At 33.7% G+C, this 26490-nt stretch overlaps 2 protein-coding genes across 2 annotated transcripts; both read left to right on the top strand.

The window, feature by feature from the left end:
* Positions 1-1796: 1796 nt before the first annotated feature.
* On the top strand, positions 1797-2804 carry LOC149561667 (L-type lectin-domain containing receptor kinase IX.2-like). The gene is made up of 3 exons (XM_089827882.1): positions 1797-2000; positions 2497-2638; positions 2734-2804. Exons 1-3 carry the CDS (start codon positions 1797-1799, stop codon positions 2802-2804), a joined length of 417 nt encoding a protein of 138 aa, XP_089684008.1.
* Positions 2601-7067, top strand: LOC149561666 (2-alkenal reductase (NADP(+)-dependent)-like). The gene is made up of 6 exons (XM_089825231.1): positions 2601-3107; positions 3398-3572; positions 3664-3830; positions 6067-6149; positions 6259-6385; positions 6487-7067. The coding sequence occupies exons 1-6, from the start codon at positions 2877-2879 to the stop codon at positions 6733-6735; spliced, it is 1032 nt and encodes a 343-aa protein (XP_089681357.1). The 5' UTR covers positions 2601-2876; the 3' UTR covers positions 6736-7067.
* The last annotated feature ends 19423 nt before the right edge of the window (positions 7068-26490 follow it).

The following is a 26490-nucleotide window of genomic DNA, read 5'->3' as shown; positions in this document are numbered from 1 at the left end:
GTTTGAGAAAGAGAACCAAATCCAACACAAAGGAAAAGGACATCTAGGAACCTAAGAAAGATCTTTCAAACTTGAAAGAGGTGGCTAGAAGAATGACTAAGCTAGAGATTTGGGTTGCAGATATCGTCAGAGAAATTGTCTGAGCATTTCTCCTGGGTTTTTGGGCTTGTCCTAGTTTTTTGCTTTGCTTCCCTATTTATTTATGTTTCTTCTTGCTTTGATGTGGGAGGCTGTTGTTTCTGTCGGTGGCTTTTATGTTGATGATACTTTAAGCGCTTTATCTATGTTTTTCTTTGACTATTGTAGGGTTTCAGAGCCCCATTAAAACTTATTTTCCTTAATAAAAAATATTAATAATTGATATAAATAAAATTTATATGGAAATATATTCTATTTTTTACTATCCTATAATTACATTTTAAATAAAATTGACTCTTGGTGGTTTCAATGACAATTTGTATTATCAAATAAATAATAATATTTGACAAAGTACAAGGACATAATTGTTATTGATATCATTAATGAATTCTAATGAGGTCATATTATGTTTGAAATATGGAGAGAGAGAGAGAGAGAGAGAGAGAGAGAGAGAGAGAGATGACACTAGTAAGTGAGAAAAGGGTAAAAATATATCAATAAAGGATAAGATAAAGATATAGATGGAGATCATTTTAATGACAATTTGTATTATGAAATAAATAATAATATTTGAAAAAGTACAAGGATACTATAGTTATTGATATCATTTATGATTTCCAATGAGGTCATGTTTTGTTTGAAATATGAAGTGAGGGAGAGATCTAGAGGGAGATATGACACTAGAAAGAGGTAAAAGTAGAAGGGGAATAAATGAGTAAGAAAAAGGTAAAAAGATACCAACAAAGGAGATCCATATGAATGAGAGAGATATATAGAGAAGAAAATGGATATATAAAGAAAGAGGAGAAAGGGGTAAATAAATATGAGAGAACAAAATATAAAGAAGGTAGAGAAAAATATATAAAGTAGACACAAGTTTAAAAACATGAAGATAAAGATAGGAACTCAAGATACAGTTATGAACTTAAATATAAAGAGATGAAAGGAGGAATGACTCATCATCATCACCACCACCACCACCACCACCACTAGGGCCCGTTTGGTTGCAGGCATAGGAACTGAGTATTATAATTGAAAATGAGAATGGTTATAGGAATGGGGAATGGGAATGGAAAATATGTATTCCAGTCTCGTTTGGTTCACCTAGAATTTGTTTAAGAATATGTTAATTGCTTGTTTGGTTGTACAAAATTAGGAGGAAGCAAGGAACAAAGCAGATGAATCAACATATAAGAAGTTATTGTGATGATGTTCAGGGCCACCACAAGTTTACGTATAGATAGTTGAGAGCAGCCATAATAAAGTTCAACAAAGAGGAAACTTGGGCATGGAGGTTTTGGTGATGTTTACAAAGGGGTGCTATCAAAAACAAATGAGATTGTGGCAGTGAAACACATGTTAGAGGGCTTCAACCAGGGGAAGAAGTAAAATATCTCAAAGATACATACAATTACTCATCCAAGGCATAAGAATTTGGTGCAACTGTTGGGATGGTGTCATGAGAAAGGAGAGCCCTCTTGGTTTATAAAAACATGCCCAATGGAAGTTTGGATAATTTTCTCTTCAGGAAAGGAAGATGAGAGCTTGGTTGGGCGCGAAGACATGAGATTGCTTGTGACATTGCCTTTGCACTGTTTTATCTACATGAGTTATGAGACCCATGTGTTGTGCACAAAGATGTTAAATGTAGTAATATTATGCTGGATTCTCAACTCAATGCAAAGTTGGGAGACTTTGGATTGGCTAGGCTGATGAAGGATAATAGATTGTCACGGACCACAACACTGGCACATACATTGGGATACATTGCTCCTGAATGTGTGGTCACAGGAAGAGCAAGTGCAGAATCACATGTCTACAGCTTCAATATGGTTGCTCTGGAAATCGCTTGTGGAAAGAAGGTGTGTCATTTCATGTGGGAAGATTGCAACCTGCAAGCCTTGTGGTAGCTATGCAGATTACCTTCTTGAATGCTGTTTGAAGAGTATGGAGAGGGCTATGCAAATAATCCTACAACCGAAAGAAATAGGGCAAAGATTAACAACCACATATTGAATAGGCAAAACAAAAAGATTGACGAGGTACCGACAAGAAATCATTACCAAGCAGCACATAAATGGCGGACAATATGAAATGACTCTCGGTAATACAGAGCGGGAGTTCAATTGTCGACCCTAAAACATACCCGTGTCTACCCTGGATCCGACAAAATCGTAAAATTTGACCAAGTGAGATTGAGAATAGGAAGGGGCCATTCCAATTACAAGTATTTCATTTTGGGCTATAATAAGAATATGTAATCCTGTTCTCCATTCCAATTCCGCCAACCAAATAAAAAATTAAAAACATAATCTAATTTTCAATATCTATTCCCCTGATATTCCAGCAACCAAACAGGTTCTATGGTTTTTAAACTTCCCAAACCAAAAGATCCGAGAAAAGGGGGCTTTTCAACTTATGCAATATCGAGGCACAAATGTTATTACTCGGAGTGTTCATGCGTTAAGGAATCCATTTCATGATAAAGAGTTCGAGTGGGGTAAGACAGATAAAGGAAAAAATATTTACCTGACCTTCAATATCATTGAACTGGATGTACATAGTTTTTCTAGAAAATTTTGTACCGTGCTGCAGGGTTTTCTCGTTTGCTGTTGTCATTTTCTTGTGTTCCGAAATGTATAGCCCTTTTTCTGCGGTCAAACTAGTTATATCCTCAACAGCTATTGAAATTCAGGCAAATATGACATGATCCTAGAACGCCCCAGAGCTGTCTGAAAATGGGGGAAAATGTCGTGAACAATAAACAGGTTATATTGGCTTCCTATGCAAATGAAGGGCCTGTCACGCAAGATCATCTCAATGTCATAGAAACCCAACTGGACATTAAAGGATGCAAAAAAGGGGAGGTTATAGTGAAGAACATGTGGATATCTGTGGACCCATATCTTAGAAACCGTATGAAAAATCTTGGCAGCGGTTCGTTTATGCAGAGTTTCAAATTGGGCCAGGTCTGAATTTCTTTTTATTAATCAGTACAACTTCTACACACTCTGCCAACTGAAGTTGTACTCTGATACTAAGATAGTAAGGTGAAATGGCTTTTGATGTCATTATGCCCTAGGAAGTCTTGTGATTTTTTTTAAAGAAGATTGTTGGTTCTAAGAGTTTGGATGATAACATAAAGCAAATAGGGCATAACGAATACTTCAGTTGAGACAAATGATTCATATTCACATTTGAGAAAATCTCAATTTTTCATACGCTGATTACTAAGCCATGATTGTAACCTTGATTGCAGCCGATTGTATCTAGATCTGTTTCAAAAGTTGTGGCATCCGTTGACGAACAATTCAAAGAGGGTGACATTGTGCTTGGATTTTCTGATGTCGCCGAGTATGCAGTGTTCTCTGGATCGGGCCTCACAAAACTTAATGCGGATGTGGCTCCATTGCCCCATTACTTAGGGCTTCTAGGTAATTTATATTAATGAATCTTTGTTTAGGATAAAATTGTATGGGTTTCTGGGTATCTTGATTTATTATAATTTTTTTTTGGTGATAATAGGTTCTTCTGGGTTGACGGCATACATTGGGCTGATGAAGATCGGAGAACCTAAGCCCGGAGAGCAAGTATTTGTTTCTGCAGCAGCTGGTGCAGTGGGGCTTGTTGTAGGGCAGCTTGCTAAAATTAAAGGCTGTCGAGTTGTTGGTGCCACAAGTAGTGATGAAAAGGTAGGCAATATTCAATTTGGACCTTATCAGTGATTTGTTTTCAACTTAAAATACCAGTAGGTTTTCGGAATTGCAATCATGTTGCTGTATTTATGTTTCGTTTTTGTTTTAAACCTCATCAATGTTCCTATTTTATCAAAGTTATTTTTCATTACATTGCGGATGTAATAGATGCTCCTCGGTGTAGATGCAGTTGCAAAGGTCTGATTTACTTCTTAGCTTGATACAGGATCGGAACCCACAAAGCTTATCTCGTGCCAAATGTGCATATTTATTATAAGTCGAGTCAAATCTGATTGTAAAGTATGCAAACAGTCAATTCATCTTAGTTGGTTTGCTCTATGTATAAATGGAATCGAATCTCTGCCTAGCCCCGTAATATTTTGGGTGTTCTTATGCAGACTGTGAAAGTAGATTGCCCCAGAAAACGGCAAGCCGCTAAACAGTCAGCCACTAAAGTCAATTCAGATTAAGATATAGAACTATGCTATTCTTTTCTGTCTGAAAATTTTATTTTTCTTAGATCTATAACCAAGCCTTTTTGGTTTTTAAAAAATGGAACTTCTTCTCTTATTCTTTTCAAAGTGCTCTGATACAGTGTCCACTTTCAGTGACTTGGGAGTTATTTGATAAATGAAATTTGTAACTCTATTTTCTGGTCCAAATTTTAGGGCTGGTCAGGAAAGGGATACGGGTTATGTACGTATTAAATTCCGATTCCTCTACCAAGATTTCCATTTATTTTTGTCAGATTTAGCCAAGAACTATCAGAACATTGACGTTTCTGCTTCAAAGAGGCATAGAAAGATAAGAGCCATAAGACAGAAAAAAAATGCATTGTAAATGGAACATCTAGTGTAATGATGTGATTTCAGGGGGAATTGTAGGAGATCAGATATTGCTTGCTTTAGTAACACAGAGAGGGGGAAAAAAAGTCCTTTCAAAGTATATGATGTCTGGTTCCCTGTTGACCCAACTTTGTTTTAATCGGAGGGAAGCTAACAAAATATGAGACCACCCTCGACTTGCTGTTTACTTAGAGGTAGGTAGGAAGACATCATACTTATCCCATGGTCCACACAGCTTTCTATATTTGAACCCATGTCCTCCCTACCAAAGCAAAAATTGTTTACTGTCAGGTCCACGCAGGGAGTGCATAAAATCATTCCGCTATTGTTAGGAATATTTTTAAACTAACTGAAAGAGTAGAATTTATATAGATGCATCATGCAGCCATGGCCACAGAAGTATAAGGAATTCTATAACTACTATCTTCTTTAAATACAGATGGTTGCTCAACTTCTGTTTATAAAAATCTGATTAGAACATGGTTGCATGGGTACACATACCCACATATCTAAGTATCAGGTACACGCACCCACGTACTGGGTACTTAGTGGAGAGTATCATAGTTAAGGATCTGATTGAGGTTTCTGACTTTTGTTACGGTTTTTTGTTTGCATATCAGTTTATTGTTTATCAAGCTTAATTCAGTACGTAATTAGTTTGAAACGTTGATAAAATACTGATTAACAGTAAACTTTTTCACTGTTCGAATTAGAAGTCTGTCATTTGCAAAATGTCATTGTTATATGATTCATGATCTTCTTCTTCATATTTAAAGTCTGCTTTCTTTGTTATGCATCTAAATATTTAGCATATATTATTATTACAAACATATTGCAAATCTCAAACCGAAAACAATATATTACATCGGCAAATTTTATTACAGTTGTTGTTTTCAAAAACAATTATTATGACTCAAGTGTTTCAGATTCACTATAAATATGAAATTATATTAAAAAACAATTTGATGTATCCAAATATGAAATATGAAATTATATTAAATATAATTACATCTGCAAATTTTATAACAGTTGTTTTCAAAAACAATTATTATGACTCAAGTTTTTCAGATTTACTATAAATATGAAATTATATTAAATATGTCCCCTATTTTGAAAAATTGTCGCGCCTGTACCTGTACCAGTACCAATGCCCTTGCCCCCATGCAACCTTGGATTAGAACTGTGATAGAAAATATTGGTATGATGCATTGCGATTTTCCATACATGCTTGAAAATGAACTTTGATATAAGTATTGGAGAACACATGACAAGATATTTTTGTGATGATTACAAGAAGCGCATTTTTAAGACTAGTGGGAGAAAACAATCGCAACATGAACAATGACCCTCTCACCAGTCTCTCTGGATGGTGGAAATTTAATTCACAGGTCAAAGTACTAAAAGAAGAATTTGGATTTGATGATGCCTTCAATTACAAGTCTGAAACAGACTGGGATGCAACTTTGAGCAAGTAAGGTTTGAACATTCACATTTCTATTTCTGCATGGATAGTTTCATTACATGAATTACAGTTTTGCTGAAATACAGTAATTACTAATAATGATGCATATGAGGAGCAGGTACTTCCCAAAAGGGATAGACATCTACTTTGAAAATGTTGGAGGAAGGATGCTGGAAGCTGTTCTCAATCACATCAATATGAATGCTCGCATCCCTGTCTGTGGAATGATTTCTCAATATAATGAGGTAATCTTTCTGTCACTAAGTATGACAATATAAATTAAGCTTTTCATTCTCATAAATAGAAATAGTGCTGATTACTGGGCTTCTCCTTCTTGTGGATGTAGGATTGGAAGCAAATGTATGGAGTAAGAAACCTCTTAAACTTAGTGGGAAAATGTGCAAAGATGCAAGGATTTATTGTAGGACATCATTTGGATCAAATGGATCACTTTAGAGAGGAGGTGATAAGCTACACAAAACAGGGCAAGTTAAAATACAGGGTTGATAATAAGCAAGGTATAGATAGCTTCTTGGAAACATTCAATTCTATGTTTAATGGTAAAAACATAGGGAAAACTGTGCTCCAACTCTAAGGGATTTACTCAATTGAAATTCCCTTATTTTTACGGTAACAATTTTAAAATAAAGCCAAGTGAAATACTGAAGACTTCCTAATTCTGAGATTATATATATACATATATATATTGGAGGACAGACAATTAAATGTATTTTACACCCTATAGGAACTGTTCGGACAAGTAATCGACCTCATTTGATTTAGTGTCAAGAACTGAAGGATATACATATTCAAGCTTTGCTGACAAGTAAATTCTATTGGTATGCAGTTCTGGCCAGAGAATGTATAGAATGTATTTATATATTGCTTACTAGTATCAATATATATTTCATTCACAAGACTTAACAATGATTTTCCTATTGCCTTATTCCCAATTCATTTGTGTTTAAAGGCAAAACTATGTAACTAGTACTAGTTTGGGTATCACCCAAGGACTGGATTGTTTGAACGAAAATATTTTAATACAATAATAAGGTTGCTGTTTTGAGGACAAATAGACAGTAAAAAAGAAAAAGATATTAGAATATTAGAAAACATAAAATCATCTTGGCAACCAATTAGATTGATGTGAGTCTTCCTGAGTTTAGATCTAACTAGCCGCTTGCTGATTTGAATGCTCTTCATAGAGACATTGTAAAATTTTCATGCAATTCTTGAGTTCGATTGGGACCATCGACTTCATTTTGTTCTGAACAAATAATAGAAATCCATGTGATATGATATTACTAGCACTTGCACCTAGTGGATAAAGGGGTATGCCGAAGTGACAAAAATAGGTGCAAGGCTATATAAGATGGTTGCCCACATATATTCTTCTGGTTGACATTTAATATAATACGAAAGGAAACTCAAAAGCTTGAAAAACAAGGTTGTGCACAGTTGGAGTCCTTGCTAAAGGTGGGGGAGCAGGAGAAAGTGTGTGTGTTGAGTATGTACATGGGTTTGTTTAATCAGAAGAGAATAAATAACAGTGCCTATAAATGAGAAACGAACTCCTGTTATGAGGAACAAAGATCCACAGGAATCAGTATCAAAAGCAGTGATTAGACATGGGAAGGAATAGAGTTGCAGTGAACACCCTTGTCATGAAGGAATGATAGTAAATAATACCAAGCATCATGAAATCTCTAAGGAGTCACTAGTTACCTTCCATATGATAAAGGTGACAAGTGAACTAAACCCCATCTTTATAGACTCATAGAAACCCACCTCTTGTCTAGCAAAAATGGGTGCTAAATTCAGTAAAAATGATAAGTTTTAGGAGGGACATACAGCCAGAGTAGGTTGGTTTCAACTAATGGACTACTTGCACCAACTTTGAATTGCTTGCTTATGCTCATTCTGCCGTGGGTGGTTGATTTCCCCTTCAAATTGTACTTGGTATTTAATTACAAGCATTTAAACATATGTTTGGGCAAAAAAATGAAACGCTATAATGTTAGTTATTTGTAGAACTTAATTTTCTCAGAGTCCATATTTTGGATAAACTTCTAAAGAACTATTTTGAAGTTGATTACACTGATTAAGAAAACTAGATACAAAGAATATGCATTCAATGATGGTAGGATTATCATAACCTTCAGTTCAAGACAAATATGTCAGTAAAAAGAGTGCACCACAATTTCCTATGTTCATCCAGCTTAAATAACTGCAGATAACAATAAAAACATATACTTGTTATCAAAGTCTCATATTGCACAATACATTTGACCCTTTCATTTTTCTCTTTGATTATGATCTTATTACATAAACATGTTGCTCTTAACCTAATTCAGATTCAACACCTTACATTATTGCTGTTCCGCTTCTTTTATATTTGCTCAGGAATTATGATACTAACCTTGTTGAAGATAATTCTCGAGGTTCGTGGGTTTCATCTTGACCAATACCAATTAAATAAGTATCGAGCAGCCAACTCCATCAACAAAGGAGAAAACAAGAGTTAAACTACAAGATTGGAGAATATTGCACTATAATTGGAATGATATTAACCCTACAATGGACAAATATCCTATGTTTTGGGTCAAAATGTGCACATAAAAGAGGGATGGATATGCACAAGGTCCTATTGAGCCATTGCAGCTGCAGGCAATGATCCACAGAGTTGCCCCAGAGGAGCACAAGTACCCACAAATCCTATCAATCTAGAACCTGACCAGATTGAATGTATATTGAACATACCAAGCGACTTTACTAGAAATAGAAAATGTCATTAGTACAATTGATAAAAGACAAAATAAAAATTGAAAACTAAAAGAGCATGCAATACATACCTCATTGTTCATAGAATCTATTACACAAGCCCATGTGGTGGAGATAGAGACAAGATTGAAAAGTGCAACCTGAAATCAAAGGTATATGGTCATCGCACAAAAAAATTTAATGTATTGTAACCAAAGTCACCTTGGAACATTGGGATAGGGTTTGAAGACACTGCTTCAAAATAAGTTTACCAGAGGAAACAAACATGGGTGTGTCTATATACACATCAATATGGCTTTTGCTTTGTATCATGCAATCTCCTCATCCCTCGACCGAGGTTTACTAATGATTATGATGGAAATGTAATCTACATGCCAAGCCAACCGTAATAAATTTACTGTTTATGGGATATTTTCTAGCCAATCTAACATGCCCGTAAAGTAATGTTGAAAATAGAGAAATTTACCTAGAGGTAGAAATTGATTCTTAGCAATATATATAACACCACTCCCGACCCTCCACACTTTTAGAATGTAGAAAAATTATGTTTTCTTCACTGGCTTTTGCTTTGTATCATGCAATCATGGCCATCGTCATATACCTTAGATAGGTGTCAAATTATTATCACTTAGTCTTAATTAAGACTGAGTTGTATATTAAACTTCCTTACAAGAGCAGTTCATTCACAATAGTGATGAGCCAAAAAACACAAGAAATTTGTTGTCAGTCTTGGGATGGTGTCATTGATGATGCTGACTATAGTATAAAGAAAATAATGAGGGATGCACCAAATAATCTATCCATTAACACCAAAGCCTGATGCATAAACATTTATCTTTTGGCTTACTGAGTTGTAAACATCATCAAGATAAAAATATGATATAATTATAATTTTTTTGTTCTTTCTAGTGTGGAAGAAAAAAAAAAAGAACTATAGTCCCCTGTCAATGTCGATTCAGTAAACGAGAATGTGTGGTAAATAAAACAAAAAGAACTTAGTGTATCTTAAAAAAAAAGTCCGTACCCATTGAAATTACAGAGAAGGCATCTTCAAGTAAGAAATGTAATCGTATGCAACATTCTTCAATTATGTCCTATTGAATGGTTGTGAAAAATTCCCTAAACTCTCCAATCAAGTATATCACTACTAACTATTATAAAAGAAAAGCAAGAAGTAACTTGAATAGTTATGAATAGTTATGCATTCTTATTCAGCTGTCCAAAATTAATGCCTTTAGTGGATGATCCAAGCCAAGCAAGTAAAATTACAATTCAAGGGACTCAAAGATGTTGGACCTACAAGACTAGAGATATTTATGAAAAAGCTTCTCCCATTTATTTGAATGATTGCCAATTTTATTTATTTATTTTTTAAATTTTTGTTCTGTTTTATTTTCTTCTTAATTAAAATGCAAATTCCTATTTGTATATACCTGTATTTAAACACGTGTTTTCTCTTTCTCTTGAAATGAGATTTTTGTGGCCTCTTCTTTGGATATAGTAATGGCCAACAACTCTTTTTGCATTGCTTACATTTGTTTATATGAGTAGTAATTTGTATTTTGCCAATGTTTCATAGATAAGTCAAGATATCTTACTTCATTTTATATATAGTATAAAAGATATAAATGACAGATCCGCAAACTATTGTTGTTGATTATTATGGATTGTGGAATTATTATGTGCAATTGGATTCAAACACCATCATCTATCGTCAAAATATGAAAGTGGTAGAAATGAAGAGTTTTCTCAAGTGTTGAAATACAAATTTACATGTCCAAGTCTAAAAATAATATGAAATGATTGCTCTCTCCCAAGGAATTTAAGAAGACATTTTCAAGTAAAAAAGGTTTGATAGAAAGTTGTTATGTACCTTATCAAACTTTTTCAAGATGTTGACAATGGAAAGCATGTTTAATGATCTATTGCTAAAACCAAAATCAAATTACATTTATTACCAGATAATACAAACAAAAATTCAAATGTTGGTGATTCTTGAAAATCACAAAATATTCGTTACTTATCAATCACAAAATATGTCAAATTTGGAAAATTGAAGAAAATATTTTTTAACCTATTAAGTCTTGAGGAAACTTGGCCCATGATATAGCCATACCAAAGTTTTATGGATCATTTTTTTGTGCACGATAGATGTTCTTTCTGACATTGTTATTTTCTTTTGTTGATGTTTTTATTGTAGTAGAAGAAACACCAAATTTTTTGGGTTGGTTGAGGAGATCCTCTCATGAGAGATTCAATTGAAATTACATAACTTCTATAGATAAGCTCTAGAATATAAAGAAAATGTATAAGAAAAAATAATTACAAAAAAACTTTGAAATTAAACAATCATTGCAAAAAAAGGTCAACAATTAAATAATAGCTAAATTTTCTAATCTTTCTAAATAGAGCTCAAGAAAATAGGATAGGTAGCATCCTTACAAAAACCCTTATGCAACATAAGCCATTCTTCACATAGATATATTGTCCATGATCTGGGAAGAAATAAAAAGGAAGTGGAAATAGAAATGACATAAAATATTTCCAAAGATTCTTACCCTAAAATGCTTTGAGACTTTGTCGTAATGTCCCCACTAGTAGGGTTAGTTAGGGACAAGTAATACCTACAAAATAAATGTTAGAATCACAATAATAATAAAACTAACCATATTATTCTACCCTCTAAGTTAACCCCAATCTTAAGGATGTCTTTAAATCGGGCTTCGTAGCTCATAGCTATCTCACCAACATCCCGTGAGTGCACCTCGTAAGATTCTTCTTGGATGAGCATCCTCTATCCAAGGCCAACGACATATGCATATGTTTGACAATATCAAAATATTTTGGCACATCAATTCTTGGCCATGGCGAACAATGGAGATCTTAATATCTCCATGCTCCATGCTTTGATATTGATTCTTGGTCATGGTGGACAATGTAGATATTAATATCTCACATAGTCCATGCTTTGAGTTCACATTGATTCTCGACCATGGTGGAAAATGGAGATCTTAATATCTCACATGCTCCATGCTTCAAGTCTCATTAATATCCATGGTGTTAACCCATGCGCTAACACAATATTATCCACAAGTATGGTTCCTTAATATAAATAAATTCATAAACATAATTAAACAAATGTAATTCATGAACATACCTTTCTTACCTTCTTCTTTTCCAAGAGTTACACCCTTTCATAATACAAATCCTTTGAATAGTCACAACACTTCATAACTAAAATCCTTTGGAAAAATTCCACTAATTTATAATCACAATATTTTTGAAGATTCACAACTATTCATAACTATGAACCTTTCGAAGGTTTACATCCTTTCAATATCATTGACACCTTTTCAGAAAGTCACTTCCTTATTTTCTTCATTTTACTTTCCTCTTCCATTTTTTCCTTTTTGAATTCCTCTCTTCTCCTCCTTTTTTTGTCCTCTCTAAAATAAACTCTCCTCCTTTTAATATCTTAATTTTAAGGAGTCATGTCTATTTGTTAAACATCTCTTGACTTTTCATTAGATTTAGTTAATTTATATTATTCTATGTTATATTATTTATTTACTCACTCATTTGTGTTTATTATTATTTATTATTAAATTCTATTTAGAAAATTAACATACTTTCTACAATATTGTCTCTTGTATCTAATTTTATTTCTTTATTTACTCATTGAAATTTTTATTTTTTTTAATCATTTAGAATATCATACTAATAATTATTTCATTAATAATATAGATTAAATGATTATCATTTCCTAGTTTTATATTTTAGTATTAGTTTTAATATAACTTTATTATCACTATTTATTTAATAACATTCTATTATTCTAGTTATTATTAAAATTCTATGTTAAAATGGGGATATGACAGTGGCAAGGTGAGATAAAACTAATTGCAAACCATTTTCAATGTAGGGAAAAATAAATACTATGGCAATGAAAGGATACATCCTTGTATGAGTGAATGACCACGATAAGTGAAAAAACTGACATAGGAAGAAGATTTGTTCATCATATTTGCCATCTCCAAAAGTTGTCAGCTAGCAATACATGCACAACACCCATAAGAAAGGAGAACACTTCAATAAAACACTTCAATAAAGATGTAAAAAATTATGCTAAACTTTTTGTCTAGAAATTGAAAAGACTACCAAGAAAAAATGAATCAACCAATCAAAAAAAATTATAAATTATGAAAAATTCACTAACTATTGTTTAATATATTAACATGCACCAAATATAGGATAAGCATGCGAAATAATTCCTAATGCACAATTTTCAAAGGCTAGATTAATTGCAAACAATAAGTCAAAAAACATTAGTCTCCTGCCTTAATAAGGGGCTAACAAATTAAACCTTGTTGATTTGAATAGTTAAATTTAGTTATTCTTAAATGCATATACATTTATTATAAAACTAAAAGAAATGTAGAAGAGGAATAGAAAAAAGAAAGAAGAAATGGATTTCACAAAGCCATGATTTGCATTGCCACAAGGGGCATCTTTTCACTATACCCATAACACGAATATTTTATTCACTAGGGAAAGAGGATATTGAAATGCTTAAATGTAGGCAGTTAAAAAGTGATCAAGGAAACACACATAGTCATATGTAATAAGGGAAAATACCAAATTTTGTAACTTTCCACACTACTGAGAGTTGTTACAATCAAGACTCTTCCTTTTTCCTGATAATTCTATATGGATTGTTTTTCATTCTTGAATATTGATCAAAGGAGAATGTTGGTTCTATACGAAGGGTGTCTAGTGATTTATCTCTTGTATATTTGTAAAATCCAAACCTTATTATTTTATGTTTCAATATCAATTCTTTTTTTATGAAGTGTCAATCCTTGAGATTTATCTATGGTGAGCACCCATGGCATGTATAGTGGTATTTATCTATGGTTATCTAGGGATATATGTGTTATAGGTAAACTTTTTTGGCCATCTTGGTTCCAAAGTGGGCCGTTGTAATTATCAAATTGGACAACCACATATAGAGGTAGTTCTTGGGGTTTACAACCAAAGTATGTCTAGAATATCTACCACCTCCCCAAGTGGCCCATTTACAAGACCCATTTGAATCCAAAGGTTTTCTGTTAACATTGTTTGTTTGCCTCTTCATAGTAAAGTGCGTGTTAACTACAATACTAAGTACAATGTGGAGATTGAGTAATTGAAGCATTTTTCTATTGTGTAGCCCCACTAGATCATTTTTAGATTAATGGTGTATTAACTAGTCAAATATGTTTGTTTAGAAGCACATAGTGTTTTGTTTGTACATCACATTAGTAATTACTAGTCTTGTTTAGTCAGTCATGCATTGTACCTTGTTTTGCAACATGTGACAAAAGTCAGTTTGAGTTTGACTATCACCTTGTTGGCAAAATATGCTTAGCAGTGTGATAACTATTGTGAAATGATCCCAAAAGTATTTAGCATTTGAGTGTGATGCATATTTTGGTTTATCCATAACAAGGGGCAACTATGTTAAGTCACCAATACATATTATAGATGTACCTCCAAAACACATATTTTGTTGATGGGAGAAAGTTTCACACAATCTATTATCTATTTTAAAAAGTAGTTTTAGTCCTATGAAGATAAGTTCATCAATAAGGAGGCTTTTCACATGCCTCATTTCTCCCTAAAAGACCAATAGTGATTGTTCACCTAGTAGGCACATCTCTCTTTTTGGTATTCTAAGGGTAGCATGTATGATTGACGTGTGTATGTCGATTGTCACAATTCTCGTAGGAGAAATATTAAAACCCAAAGTACATGTCTATTGTAATGTATAAAGTACGATCTCCATGTGCTTGTTGTTCCTTGTATGATAATGTGTACAGGTTGGTTGAAGGAAATATCATTAATGTTTTGTAATAGTGACCAGTGCTAGTTCTTGTTTGGGAGATAATGGATATAGTGGAGCATGCTCTTGTAATATGGAGTGGCCATCTCTTTCGGATTTCTTGTTTATACTTATGAAACCCTTTGCAATGTTGTGTAAATGTAGAGGTACAAAATATTCATCCTATTTGTTGATATTATCAATGTCAGACCAACCAAGCATTTCAAGGGCATTCAAGTTCTCACTAGCATCAAGCCTCATTTGTGATAGAAACTCCCATTCATAAATTTGATTTATATTTATCACACCTACCTCACTTATATCATCTAGATCCTCTTCATGGTCAACCTCTATATCAACCAAGCAATCCACATGCCAAACATTGTTGTTATATAATTTCACTTGTTTCCAATTTGCAACAATGTCAACTTTAGTCAGATTAATATCTATAAAGATGCTACAGTAACACTTGTATAAAAGAAGCTCACTTCAGCAAAATGTCCCAAATTGTTCAAAATCCTCATTAGGAATATGATAGAAACAAGGGAAAAAATGACGATTGGCTCATGTTTTCTAGATTTGCACTTGCACTCTTTGCTAGTAGCTAAAAATGAAATTGATTTGTTTGATTCAATTAATGGTATTAGTTCCATCTTAGCAGGTTTTTTGTATGTAGGAGTGCATATATCTCACTTGTGATGTATTGCCCCTTGGATTTTTGTTAATCCAATGGAAAACCTTGTGTCCAACATTTATTGTTATAAAAGAGACTACAAACAACAAGTGGTAATTTCTATAGAATATGGCTTGTTTCCTATGCACCAATAGGGTAAGTGCACCAAGTTGTGGTGCCAAAAAGATGACACCTTTTTTTTTCTTTTATACTTTTGAAAAGCGCATATGCACTATAGTGTGTATGCGCTATAGCGCACATGCGCTACGACTTGGGTATTCCAAGCCATAGTGCGTACACACTATAGCACATACATACTTTTCAATTTTTTTTTATAAAGTGCGTATGCGCTATTAAGAATTAAATTTAAAAAGCTTTAAATAGTGTGTACGCGCTATAGTGTGTATGCACTATAATGTGCACACGCTTTTCAAAAAATAAATAAATTTATAAAGTGCATATGCACTATTAAGAATTAAATTTAAAAAGCTTTAAATAGCGCGTTCGCGCTATAGCACACACACACTATAGGGTGCATCCGCTATTTAAAGCTTTGCATTCTACCAAGCCTAAGGTTTGGTTTTGCCTTAGGGATCCAACCCAAAGGTTTGGGGTTTGTAACTGGTCTGAGACGTGTTTTGTTGTAAACATACAAAAAATGATTGATTTTTCTTGTGTGCTCTCCTTCAAATTTCCTCATGGTTGAGCATCGATAAAATCAGGTTACATGATATTGTAGGTCTCTTTATTAGCTATATAACCATATAATTTATTTTTTATTTGAACTGTTTCAAGCCTTTCATCTATAATTTCTTTTGAATGTATGTCCATTTTTTGTCAAAAACCAACATGTACTAATTGGGCTATAGATTTTAGCTCATTCATCAAATTTTGCAACAACTTAGTTTTTTAGAAACTAGACTCCATTCTACACATTTTGAAAAAAAGAAGTTTTGATTTTAGATTAGTTTTCAATCATTTCTAGGGGGAGCACATAGATATTTCACGTTTTTGGGATGTGTCTAATTAAAAAGTTCATTAAAAAAACACACATTATAAAATTACCTGAAAAATCTGGGACAAACTACATAGTGTTAGGTAACTTTTGACCAGAGCAATTAAAGAATTTCAAAAAAAAATGTTAAAATTTCAAGGGGGCCACACTTTGTACTATGTTATGTTTTTTTGGAATAAACAATACCACTTTTTGTGGCACCCTTTTTTGAGGACATAAAACTAAACCATTTTGAAAAAAATTTAGTAGTTTAGAAACTAGATTCAAAGGACTACTACTTTTGTTTTTGTCATATCTTAAAATTTTGAGCGTAACTATCTTCAAATTCTTGTTGAAGTTCAGAAATTACTGATTTAAAAAAAAAGGTGTCCACTTATAGCCCCCTTTTGGCACCACAACTTGGTGCACTTACCCAATATCATGATCTGCAATAATCTGAGCAATAAATATGTGATATGTTGCTAGTGCTTGGTCTTCACCTGCTTCTTGTTTTCATATGCGCATTAGCATATCAATACAATTCTCAATTTCCTTTTTTCCTTTTATGTATATTTAGCTATATATTTAAGAACAAGCATTTTTTATACAAATGGTTGACACTCCATGGTAGCTCTCTATATTAAAATCATCTCTAGGTTGTTTATATTTAACCTATCATCATTTCATGCCAAAGCATTTGTTTTTTTATAGACTCATCACATGCCAAGGATGAGCTCACAAATTCAGACCAAAGAGCTTTTTAGTGGCACTCTAATATGCTACCTCGTTTGTGTAGGCATGTTGCTTGAGTACATTGTGTGTGCCATTGGACACGATTGATCAAATTCCTCATAGTCAACAAGCATATTTTTAGAAAAGATAAAACTTGTATCTAGCAAGTAAGAATCTTCTTGCAAAAATCAATGTAATTTGTTGTTTCTACTAAATGAATTGTAAGGATTCCATGCATTCACATATTTATTAACTAATGATCGTTCTCTTTCTACTTCTACTAGTCGGGTTTATGCATGTTAGGTGCACTAGTAAGCCAAATGAAACCATGTATGTGTCTTGGTCCTCAATGTTTCCATTCATATTTGTACTCGTAATCTATCACTGAAAAGATCCAAAATAGTCACAAGGTAATGTAAAAACTAAAGAAGGCACAACTCAATTGAAAACTAGTACTAGGGACATGAAAATAGTGTAAGTGAGAAATCTATTTTAAATGTTTCTAACATTTTTTTAATAAAATTAATTGAACATTGAACAATGACTACAAACTAAGTTAGACTTAGCACCAAATTCTCTAGCATTAAGCAAGCACATAGAGAGCAAAATGACATCTAATTTGATGAAGGAAAAAATATTAGCAGACAACATAGTGGAAGGAGACAAGTGAATGTTAGTTACCTAGTTTCAAATAAATGAGTACTAGTTACAACTTTATTGAAGGGAAATGAGAGCACCCCAAAAAGTCATCTAAGATTAGTATGCACATTCAGTATCTAATAGTTCCTTGAACAACTTCTAATAAACAAATACAAGTGCATGCTACTATGCCATAAAAGCGGAAACAAACATAGTTGATTTCCCACAATTAAAACCTTAAAGGAAAGTGATTGCAATTTATCGATCTAAATAAATTTCAGCAACATTACGACACACAGATTATGATTCTACAATCATGAAACTAGAAGAATGAGGCAAAATAGAGAACACATATATACGTGGGGAAAACCTTTCTAGGTAAAAACCCCACCCTCTAATCCATCAAGCTAATGTATTATTCAACAACAAGTTACAATACATTTTTAGCCTTCACAAGGAGATTTACATCTTGCTCCATTCTAGAGAAAATCCGGCAACATAACTCTGTGCAAATAACTTCTCATCTCTCTCTCTCTCTCTCTCTCTCTCTCTCTCTTATTCTCTACAACAATGCTTGTACTTATAGAGTTTTCATACAAGAGGAAATAGTTTCTAAAGCATCTACATTCAACACATCTACAAATTATTTTAGAAACTTCTTTGTGCGCAACCTTTGCATAAAAACAAAGCATAAGAGAATAAATCACCAAAAAATAGAAGTTTTCTATTTTTCTACTCCAAGTCTTTTCTTGTGGAAGAATCCAACTTCATTTAGCAACTTTTCAAGAAAGCACAAATAAAGCAATAAAACATGGTAAGGTTGAGTCGCCTTATCCGACATTTATAGTATATTTGAAATAGACTTTTATATGATAAAAATAAATGTTGTTCAACATCACAATTTATTTACAACTATTTTAATCACAAAATTCCATAGCAATTTTTGTTTTATAAGAAAGTGCTTCTAATATATTTTGTGTCACTATAAAATATGCAAATGAAAATGCTAAGATGTTGTATGACATATTGGGAAAGGTACACAAGATAAATAATGCTATCTTAGATACATAACATGTTGTGCTTGGTACATATACACATGTGCCATTCAAGGAAAACTTCAATAAAAAAAATGATATTGGCTTATTCAAATTGACAAAGATAGGAGTTACAGAAAACCCCAAGAGAACATATTTTTGACTCTTTGAAAGAGATGAGAAATACAAGTTAATTTTTCAACTCTTTGAGGTCACATGGAGAATACTTAGGGAGCAAAAGAGCAAGTTTAGATCTTAGTATTTGTTTTCTTTAGATTATTGCATGATGCAGATTTCAAAACATGTGTATATGTAGAGCAAAGACGAAATGGAATAGAAGAAAAAAGGAAATATGAATTGAAGAAAACAAAATAAAATATACTATTAACCCTTAATATTTTCTTTCCTACAAACTCTATTGCAAAAGCTATGGAATCTATGGTTAAAAAATATAAATAAATTCTAGTAAATTCTTTTTAAATAAGTGCTTTCCACGAAAGCATGTTATTAGGTTGGCTAGTTTTATCAAATGAAATTTAATGGATTCCTTCCTCTCTTCAATGACTAATTTTTAGTGCTTTGTGGTTTTATTTGAATTTTGACAGCTAATTTGGAGTATCTAATTTATCTACAATAGCTAAATTTGTAGACTATTTTACATTTATAAAATTTGCAGATCATTTTACTAAGCAAGGAGGGCATATGGAAGTAATACAATAATGACCATGGTGTAATACCCCAAAATTGGCTCATTTCCATTATACCAATTTTGGTCTATTTCTGATCAATCCTAAGACCTATTCTAATAGGCAATTCTGATTCTGCTACTCGCTACTTGACTTAATTGTCAGATGCAGAAAACCCTAATCTGCATTTATCATATTTCCTATTTAATCCCTATAGTACTCACCATATTAGTCGCATTGAAACCTACTGATTAATATTTAATTTAATTATTAAGTATTTATACTTTAATTAAATTAAATTATACCCTAAGGCTAATGTACTAAGGAATTAAATTTATTTAATTTAATAAATATGCTTGTTGTAATTAATTAAACAAAGCTATTTAATTAAATAGGAAGTCATTCCTAATTAATTAAATGAAATTATTTAATTAAATGAAAAAGACATTTATGAGCTCATATCTCACTTATTAAATTAAATAATATCTTCAAAATCTTCTCTTCAGTTCTAAATGGAAACTCTAAGTGAACTCTCTCTTGAATTGGAAAAAATCTAGTTAACTTACTCTCTCACTCATGAAAAACTCAGTTAACTCTCCTTTCTTAAGGAAGTTTCCATTTTGACTGAATCTTTGCTTTAATCTTGACCGTCGATCCCAATTGATCCTGATCGTTGATAGATTCCAATAAATCTATTTAAGAGACCCTCATTTCTTCATTTTAGAGGTTGAATCTAATTGCTATCGAATTGCTACTGCATTAGACACTCATCTAGCTTATTGTATCCACATATTCTCATTCCTAGATTAATGACATTTAGAGTTAAAATGCATACATTTAATCTAGTTTGTTTTATAAGTTCTTAGATTAAATTGCATAACACATTTAGACTAAATTGCACATTCATCTAGACTAGCTGCATTTTCTTTAAATCCTTCATTCTTAGAGGGTCTAGTTGCTTGCACCTCGATTCTGAGGATATTAACAAGCAAAATCCCTTTAGATAGAAGGCAACAGGTAAGCTCGCAGGGCTAATCTTGGGCAAACAATCTCATGTTCATTCCAGGATGAATCCATGTACAATGACCGTGTTGAAGTGTCTATGAGGTTCAGAGGCCCACATATTCATGCATACATTTCTGGCGCCCACCGTGGGGCCAAGGAAATCAATTTCTTTGGCCTCATTTACATTTTTTCTGTTATTATAGCATTATGTCTGTATTGTTCTGTATAGAACCTCTTATCTTCGTGCGAGACGTTACATTTTCGTGCGAGGATTTGAAGTTCTCGCGCGAAAAAGTGCTTCATTGCATGGATTCTCGCGCGACATATCATTTTCTCGCACGGCTCAGTGAAAGATTTCGTGAGACTCTGCACAAGATTTTGCGTGCTACTCTCCATTTTCTCATTTGGAAAAGTGCCCCATTGCGCAGATTCTCGCACGAAACCTCATTTTTTCACATGAGATAGTGAAACACTTCACACAGTCCTACACAAGATATTGCGTAAAATCTTGCAACAGCACAGTTAAAAGGCAATTTTTTTTGAAAATGTTGTTTATCACTTTTTTTACTAACGTGTTTTATCTGAAGCATCTTTATTAAAAAAATATATTAAAAAAATTGAAAAATCCAGAAAAATACAAAAAAATCAAAAAGAGAAAAATACAAAAAATTGAAAAACAAAAAAAAAGTGCCATTGGTGAAAACTTGGAAACATGTATCATGGTAGCAAAAAAAGAATCCTGCCAAGAAGGTGAAAACCTGGCAAATAGGCGCCTCTTGTTCCCAATGCTTCATCTTGCAACACACCTTTAGGCTTTCTGTACAATTGCTTTCCTACTTTCCTGCTTTGATTTCCTGCTTTCGCTCATGTATCCATGGATTGGGTCTTAGACAAAGAAAGCAAACAAGAAAGCAAAGAAAGCAAACAAGAAGTGCAAACCTCACAAGATAAAACACTCCATGCTTTCTTGATTCTGTAGATGTGTCCTTTTGCTGTGGATGTATGCTCAAGATGCTCAAAAGCTGCTTCAATGGAGATGGGTAATGGCAAATTGGTAGCTTTGTGAGCTCTCAATTTGGCATTATAAGGGTATGGTTGATGGCTTTGGTTCTCAAAATAGCATGGTAACTTTAGCTCAAAGATTGTTGATGAAATGGCTTGGGATGGGATTCAATTTATAGGCTAAGGGGTAGAGGGATGGAGGGCTTAGATGCAAGGATGGATGAAGGCTTAAGGAGGGCTAGGATGCACTCAAAGGAGAGCACATGGATTGTGCTTGTTTAACACCAATGGGAAGGTGACACTTGTCACAAGGAGGATGAGTGTGAGAGGGTAGGGTAAAGGGTTGGTTAAAGGCATGATGAGTGGGGTTGAGTATGTAAGAGGGATGTAAGAGGAATGAGTGTGGAAGAGGGAAGAGTGTGGAAGATGGGTGTAAGAGTCATGAGTGGGCTTGTAAGAGTCTTTTATGTTTTGTAAGAGCACTCATGACTTAGTGGTTGGGCTTTTTTGAGGGGAGACTTTGCTTTGGATTGGGAAAGTCTTAAACTTGTTTAAGGAATGTGACAACATTAGGGGATGGATTAGGCTTGGGTTTAGGATTAGATTAGGGATGTTAGAGATGTGCAAGTGGATGACATTAATGAGGGTGGGTGAGTTAGTGGCTAAGCTTGGTTAGTATGGGTGGATGGGGTGGATTAGGCTAAATGGAGGATTAGAGATAGGTTAGGGGTTTTTGAATTTGAGGATTTCATTTATCAAATAGATTTATTTAATAAATGGGGATTTTTGGAATTAGATAGGAGAAAAGGATTTAATTGATAAATAATATATTATTTGATTTATCAATTAGGACTATAGATGATTAATTAAATTAATCAACTAGGGATGGCAAAGGATTAATTAAATAAGAATTTAATTAATGATGCCTTTAGAGATGGCTAATTTAGATTACCAAAGCAGTGCAATCAAATTTAGGTGTCTACAGTCACAACTCGGGGGCATTCCCCTTTAGTGTCACTCTTTTTGAGATTCTTCTCATAGAATCTCCTTTGCGACAGTCACCAGTGGTCCTCACTGCATCTGCCTACTGTCACTAGTGTCACTCTTTTCGAGATTCTCCTCATAGAATCTCTTTTGCAACAATCACCAGTTGTTTCAGTTGTGTCTGCCTGCTGTTGCTTGGGTCACGTCTCTAGATTCCTTTATGGAAGATCTCTCTTGCATTAGTCACCAGTCATCCTAGCTATGTCTGTCTATTATCGCTCAGTCCTTCTTAGGTTCTTCATCATGAAGATTCCCCTTTGACCTCAGTCACCAGTCGTTCTGACTGCGTCTGCCTACTATTGTCACCCTACTGAAGAGATTTCTTTCAAACATGTTCTAGACACTAATACTTGACATCAATCCCAAAAACATTGAACTCAAAAATGATACACTTGTTTGGATATGCTGAGCATTTTCTTTGTTTGCTTTGTCTTGTTTTATCATATCCCCTCGAGCAACTCAATGATGTCATCTTCGACTAGAGAAGTAATGACTGGGGGCATGATCTTTTCTTTGCTTTCTGTTTGTGGTTTAGTTCCAATACGTTAATATATTCCTATAAAAGGGGTGTCCAATATAAGAGCCTCCATCTCATATTGGATGGCCGTGTGTACCTCAACTCCTTTTATACGAATATGTCAATACCATTGGTTCTTCTCCTTGTTTGTTGGAGTGAACCCTTCATGCTACAGTAAATATCGATACTTGTCCTGCTAAGTGAATGTATGGGTCACTGTGAGTATATCTAGCACACTTTTGTCTCAGGGTACGAACGCAAGGGTCGTTGTGGACAGAATAAATATTGAGTACTTGGCATAAGATGGATCTCCCATGTGTTTGGTGTGTTTGTCATGCACGCAACATTCTGGACATCCTAATGTTTGTGCTTTGATGCTTATGTTCACTTGCTATATTAAAAGGGATAAATGTTCTAGTCATTTTGGCTTCTTGTGCCTTGAATGCTTACATTTAATCCTGACAAACCTATATTGTATGTTCTATTCATATTTCCATGATTGTGATGTCAGTGGGAATTGTATAACATACGAGCTTTGTTCTATATCTAGTGATGATAAATTGTCGAGGCTTGGTAACCAGACCTAGGGTTGCACTTAATATAGTCTTGCATTACATAATTCACTTGCATAAGCATGTGATTCAGTTGCAACCCTATTCCCATCCTTCGTGATGGGGGATTGTGGATTTCTTCAAACATATCAGGATTCTCCACGATTGTAAAAATGATCGATTAATCACCCTCTTGGCTACTTTGGCTACTCTGAACTCATTTTTCTTCAAGATCAAATTCGAAATCTGACACACCTCAATGCCTTAAAAATGCATTTTAAAATTTTGGGACTGACGTGATCGAACGCTTGTGTAGTCCAAATTTTTCTGATACTTTGCGATTCTTGGAATCCTTTCAACTTTACATTCTTCATGTTTTCAAAACTCATTTTGGAAATAGTCAACTCAAGTCAACTATGCTCAATTCTGGTCAAATCCTTGGTCAAACTTGGTCTTTTGGACCTTGAAATCACTTTGGATTGACTTCCAATTTTCTTGAGATCGTTATGATCTCTTCATCTTTTCTTCTGATGCTTCTGATCTCTTCTCCATTCTACACAATCTTGGATTTCTTTCCTAAATCTTATTTCTGGTGTGTCATCTTTCGATTTTGCTCCCGAGGGGGCAGGATGATTACATCATTGAATACTTATTGCTCGGGGCATCTCGTTCCCATCTTATGTTCTCATCATTCAGGGCATCTCACCACTAGGGGCATCTTGTTTCCCTCTTTCTGGCATCTTTTTCATCTTGTCATCATTCGATTACAGGTATCAGGACAACCTAAACCTTGACTCCTGAGGATCAAGCCTCATTTTGGGGATGATTCTATGACTCATAATTCAATCTTGCTATCTCTTTTCAATTCAAGTATCTAGGTGTTCTATATGGATCCTTAAAGATTAAGCTCTATTTTGGAGATAGTCTTTTAAATGCTTTCAATTTAGGTATCTAGGTGTTCTATCTGGATCCTTAAAGATTAAGCTCCATTCTAGAGATAGTCTTTTTAATGCTTTCAATTCATGTATCTAGGTGTTCTATCTGGATCCTTAAAGATTAAGCTCTATTCTAGAGATAGTCTTTTAAATGCTTTCAATTTAGGTATCTAGGTGTTCTATCTAGATCCTTAAAGGTTAAGCTCCATTCTAGAGATGATCTTTTAAATGCTATCGATCTCAAGTATCTAGACATTCTATTTGGATCCTTAAAGGTTAAACTTTGTTCTGAAGGAAAAATTTAAAATGCTTATCAATTTTGGGTATCTAGGTATTCTACTTGGATTCCTTGGGATTAAGCTCTGTTCTAGAGATGGTCCTTAAAAGCTTATCAATTGGTCTCCGTATCATCAACTTCGAAACCAATCTTATCTCTTGATCTTTGCATCACGCTTTCTGATTTTCTTTGAATCGAACGTGCTGCTCGCACATTCATTCAAAGAGGGGCAAAATGTAATACCCCAAAATTGGCTCATTGCCATTATACCAATTCTGGTCTATTTCTGATCAATCCTAAGACCTATTCTAATAGACAATTCTCATTCTACTACTCGCTACTTGACTTAATTGTCAGATGCAAAAAACCCTAATTTGCATTCATCATATTTCCTATTTAATCCCTATAGTACTCACTCATATTAGTCGCATTGAAACCTATTGATTAATATTTAAATTAATTATTAAGTATTTATACTTTAATTAAATTAAATTATACCCTAAGGCTAATGTACTAAGGAATTAAATTTATTTAATTTAATAAATATGCTTGTTTAATTAATTAAACAAAGTTATTTAATTAAATAGGAAGTCATTCCTAATTAATTAAATGAAATTATTAATTAAATTAAAAAGGCATTTATGAGCTCATATCTCACTTATTAAATTAAATAATATCTTCAAAATCTTCTCTTCAGTTCTAAATGGAAACTCTGAGTGAACTCTCTCTTGAATTGGAAAAAATCTAGTTAACTTACTCTCTCACTCATGAAAAGCTCAGTTAACTCTCCTTTCTTAAGGAAGTTTCCATTTTGACTGAATCTTTGCTTTAATCTTGATCGTTGATCTCAATTGATCCTGATCGTTGATGGATTCCAAGAAATCTATTTAAGAGACCCTCATTTCTTCATTTTAGAGGTTGAATCTAATTGCTATCGAATTGCTGTTGCATTATACGCTCATCTAGCTTATTGTATCTACATATTCTCATTCCTAGATTAATGACATTTAGAGTTAAAATGCATACATTTAATCTAGTTTGTTTTATAAGTTCTTAGATTAAATTGCATAACACATATAGACTAAATTGCACATTCATCTAGACTAGCTGCATTTTCTTTAAATCCTTCATTCTTAGAGGGTCTGGTTGCTTGCACCTCAATTCTAAGGATATTAACAGGCAAAATCCCTTTAGATAGAAGGCAACAGGTAAGCTCGCAGGGCTAATCTTGGGTGAACAATCTCATGTTCATTCCAAGATGAATCCGCGTACAATGACCGTGTTGAAGTGTCTGTGAGTTTTAGAGGCCCACAATTCACAGGTACACATGGTATGTTAATGAATTTATGAAATGGAAAGGAAAAATTAATTAGTCTAAACTAAGAAACAAGGGCTCTATGATTCAAGTGATATCAATCCTTCTAACACTTCTAATTACATCTTATCAGCCTTGATATCAGAAAACCCAGTAGCTCTAAGATTTCACTTTTCCTATCTAACTAAAGAGTAAGGGATAGGTTAGGGGCAACACCAAGAATCCTTTTGGAGCTATGGGTCGAGGTAGCTCTAACAAGAGTAGATCCTTCTTGGAGGGGAAATGAATTGTAGGCTCTTTGATGA

This window comes from Cupressus sempervirens, chromosome 4 (assembly GCF_028749045.1).
Source record: "Cupressus sempervirens isolate cs-2001-9-10 chromosome 4, ASM2874904v1, whole genome shotgun sequence".
NCBI lineage: Eukaryota > Viridiplantae > Streptophyta > Pinopsida > Cupressales > Cupressaceae > Cupressus > Cupressus sempervirens.
This window is presented reverse-complemented; position numbering and strand designations above follow the sequence as displayed.

What these genes read in the sequence shown, in the direction of transcription:
- LOC149561667 (XM_089827882.1), top strand. Translation starts at nt 1,797, where the DNA reads ATGCTGGATTCTCAACTCAATGCAAAGTTGGGAGACTTTGGATTGGCT. An exon ending in AAATCGCTTGTGGAAAGAAG is followed by an intron (nt 2,001 to 2,496) that starts GTGTGTCATTTC and finishes GCAACCAAACAG; the next exon opens with GTTCTATGGTTTTTAAACTT. An exon ending in TGATAAAGAGTTCGAGTGGG is followed by an intron (nt 2,639 to 2,733) that starts GTAAGACAGATA and finishes ACCGTGCTGCAG; the next exon opens with GGTTTTCTCGTTTGCTGTTG.
- LOC149561666 (XM_089825231.1), top strand. Translation starts at nt 2,877, where the DNA reads ATGGGGGAAAATGTCGTGAACAATAAACAGGTTATATTGGCTTCCTAT. An exon ending in TGGGATGCAACTTTGAGCAA is followed by an intron (nt 6,150 to 6,258) that starts GTAAGGTTTGAA and finishes TATGAGGAGCAG; the next exon opens with GTACTTCCCAAAAGGGATAG. An exon ending in TGATTTCTCAATATAATGAG is followed by an intron (nt 6,386 to 6,486) that starts GTAATCTTTCTG and finishes TTGTGGATGTAG; the next exon opens with GATTGGAAGCAAATGTATGG.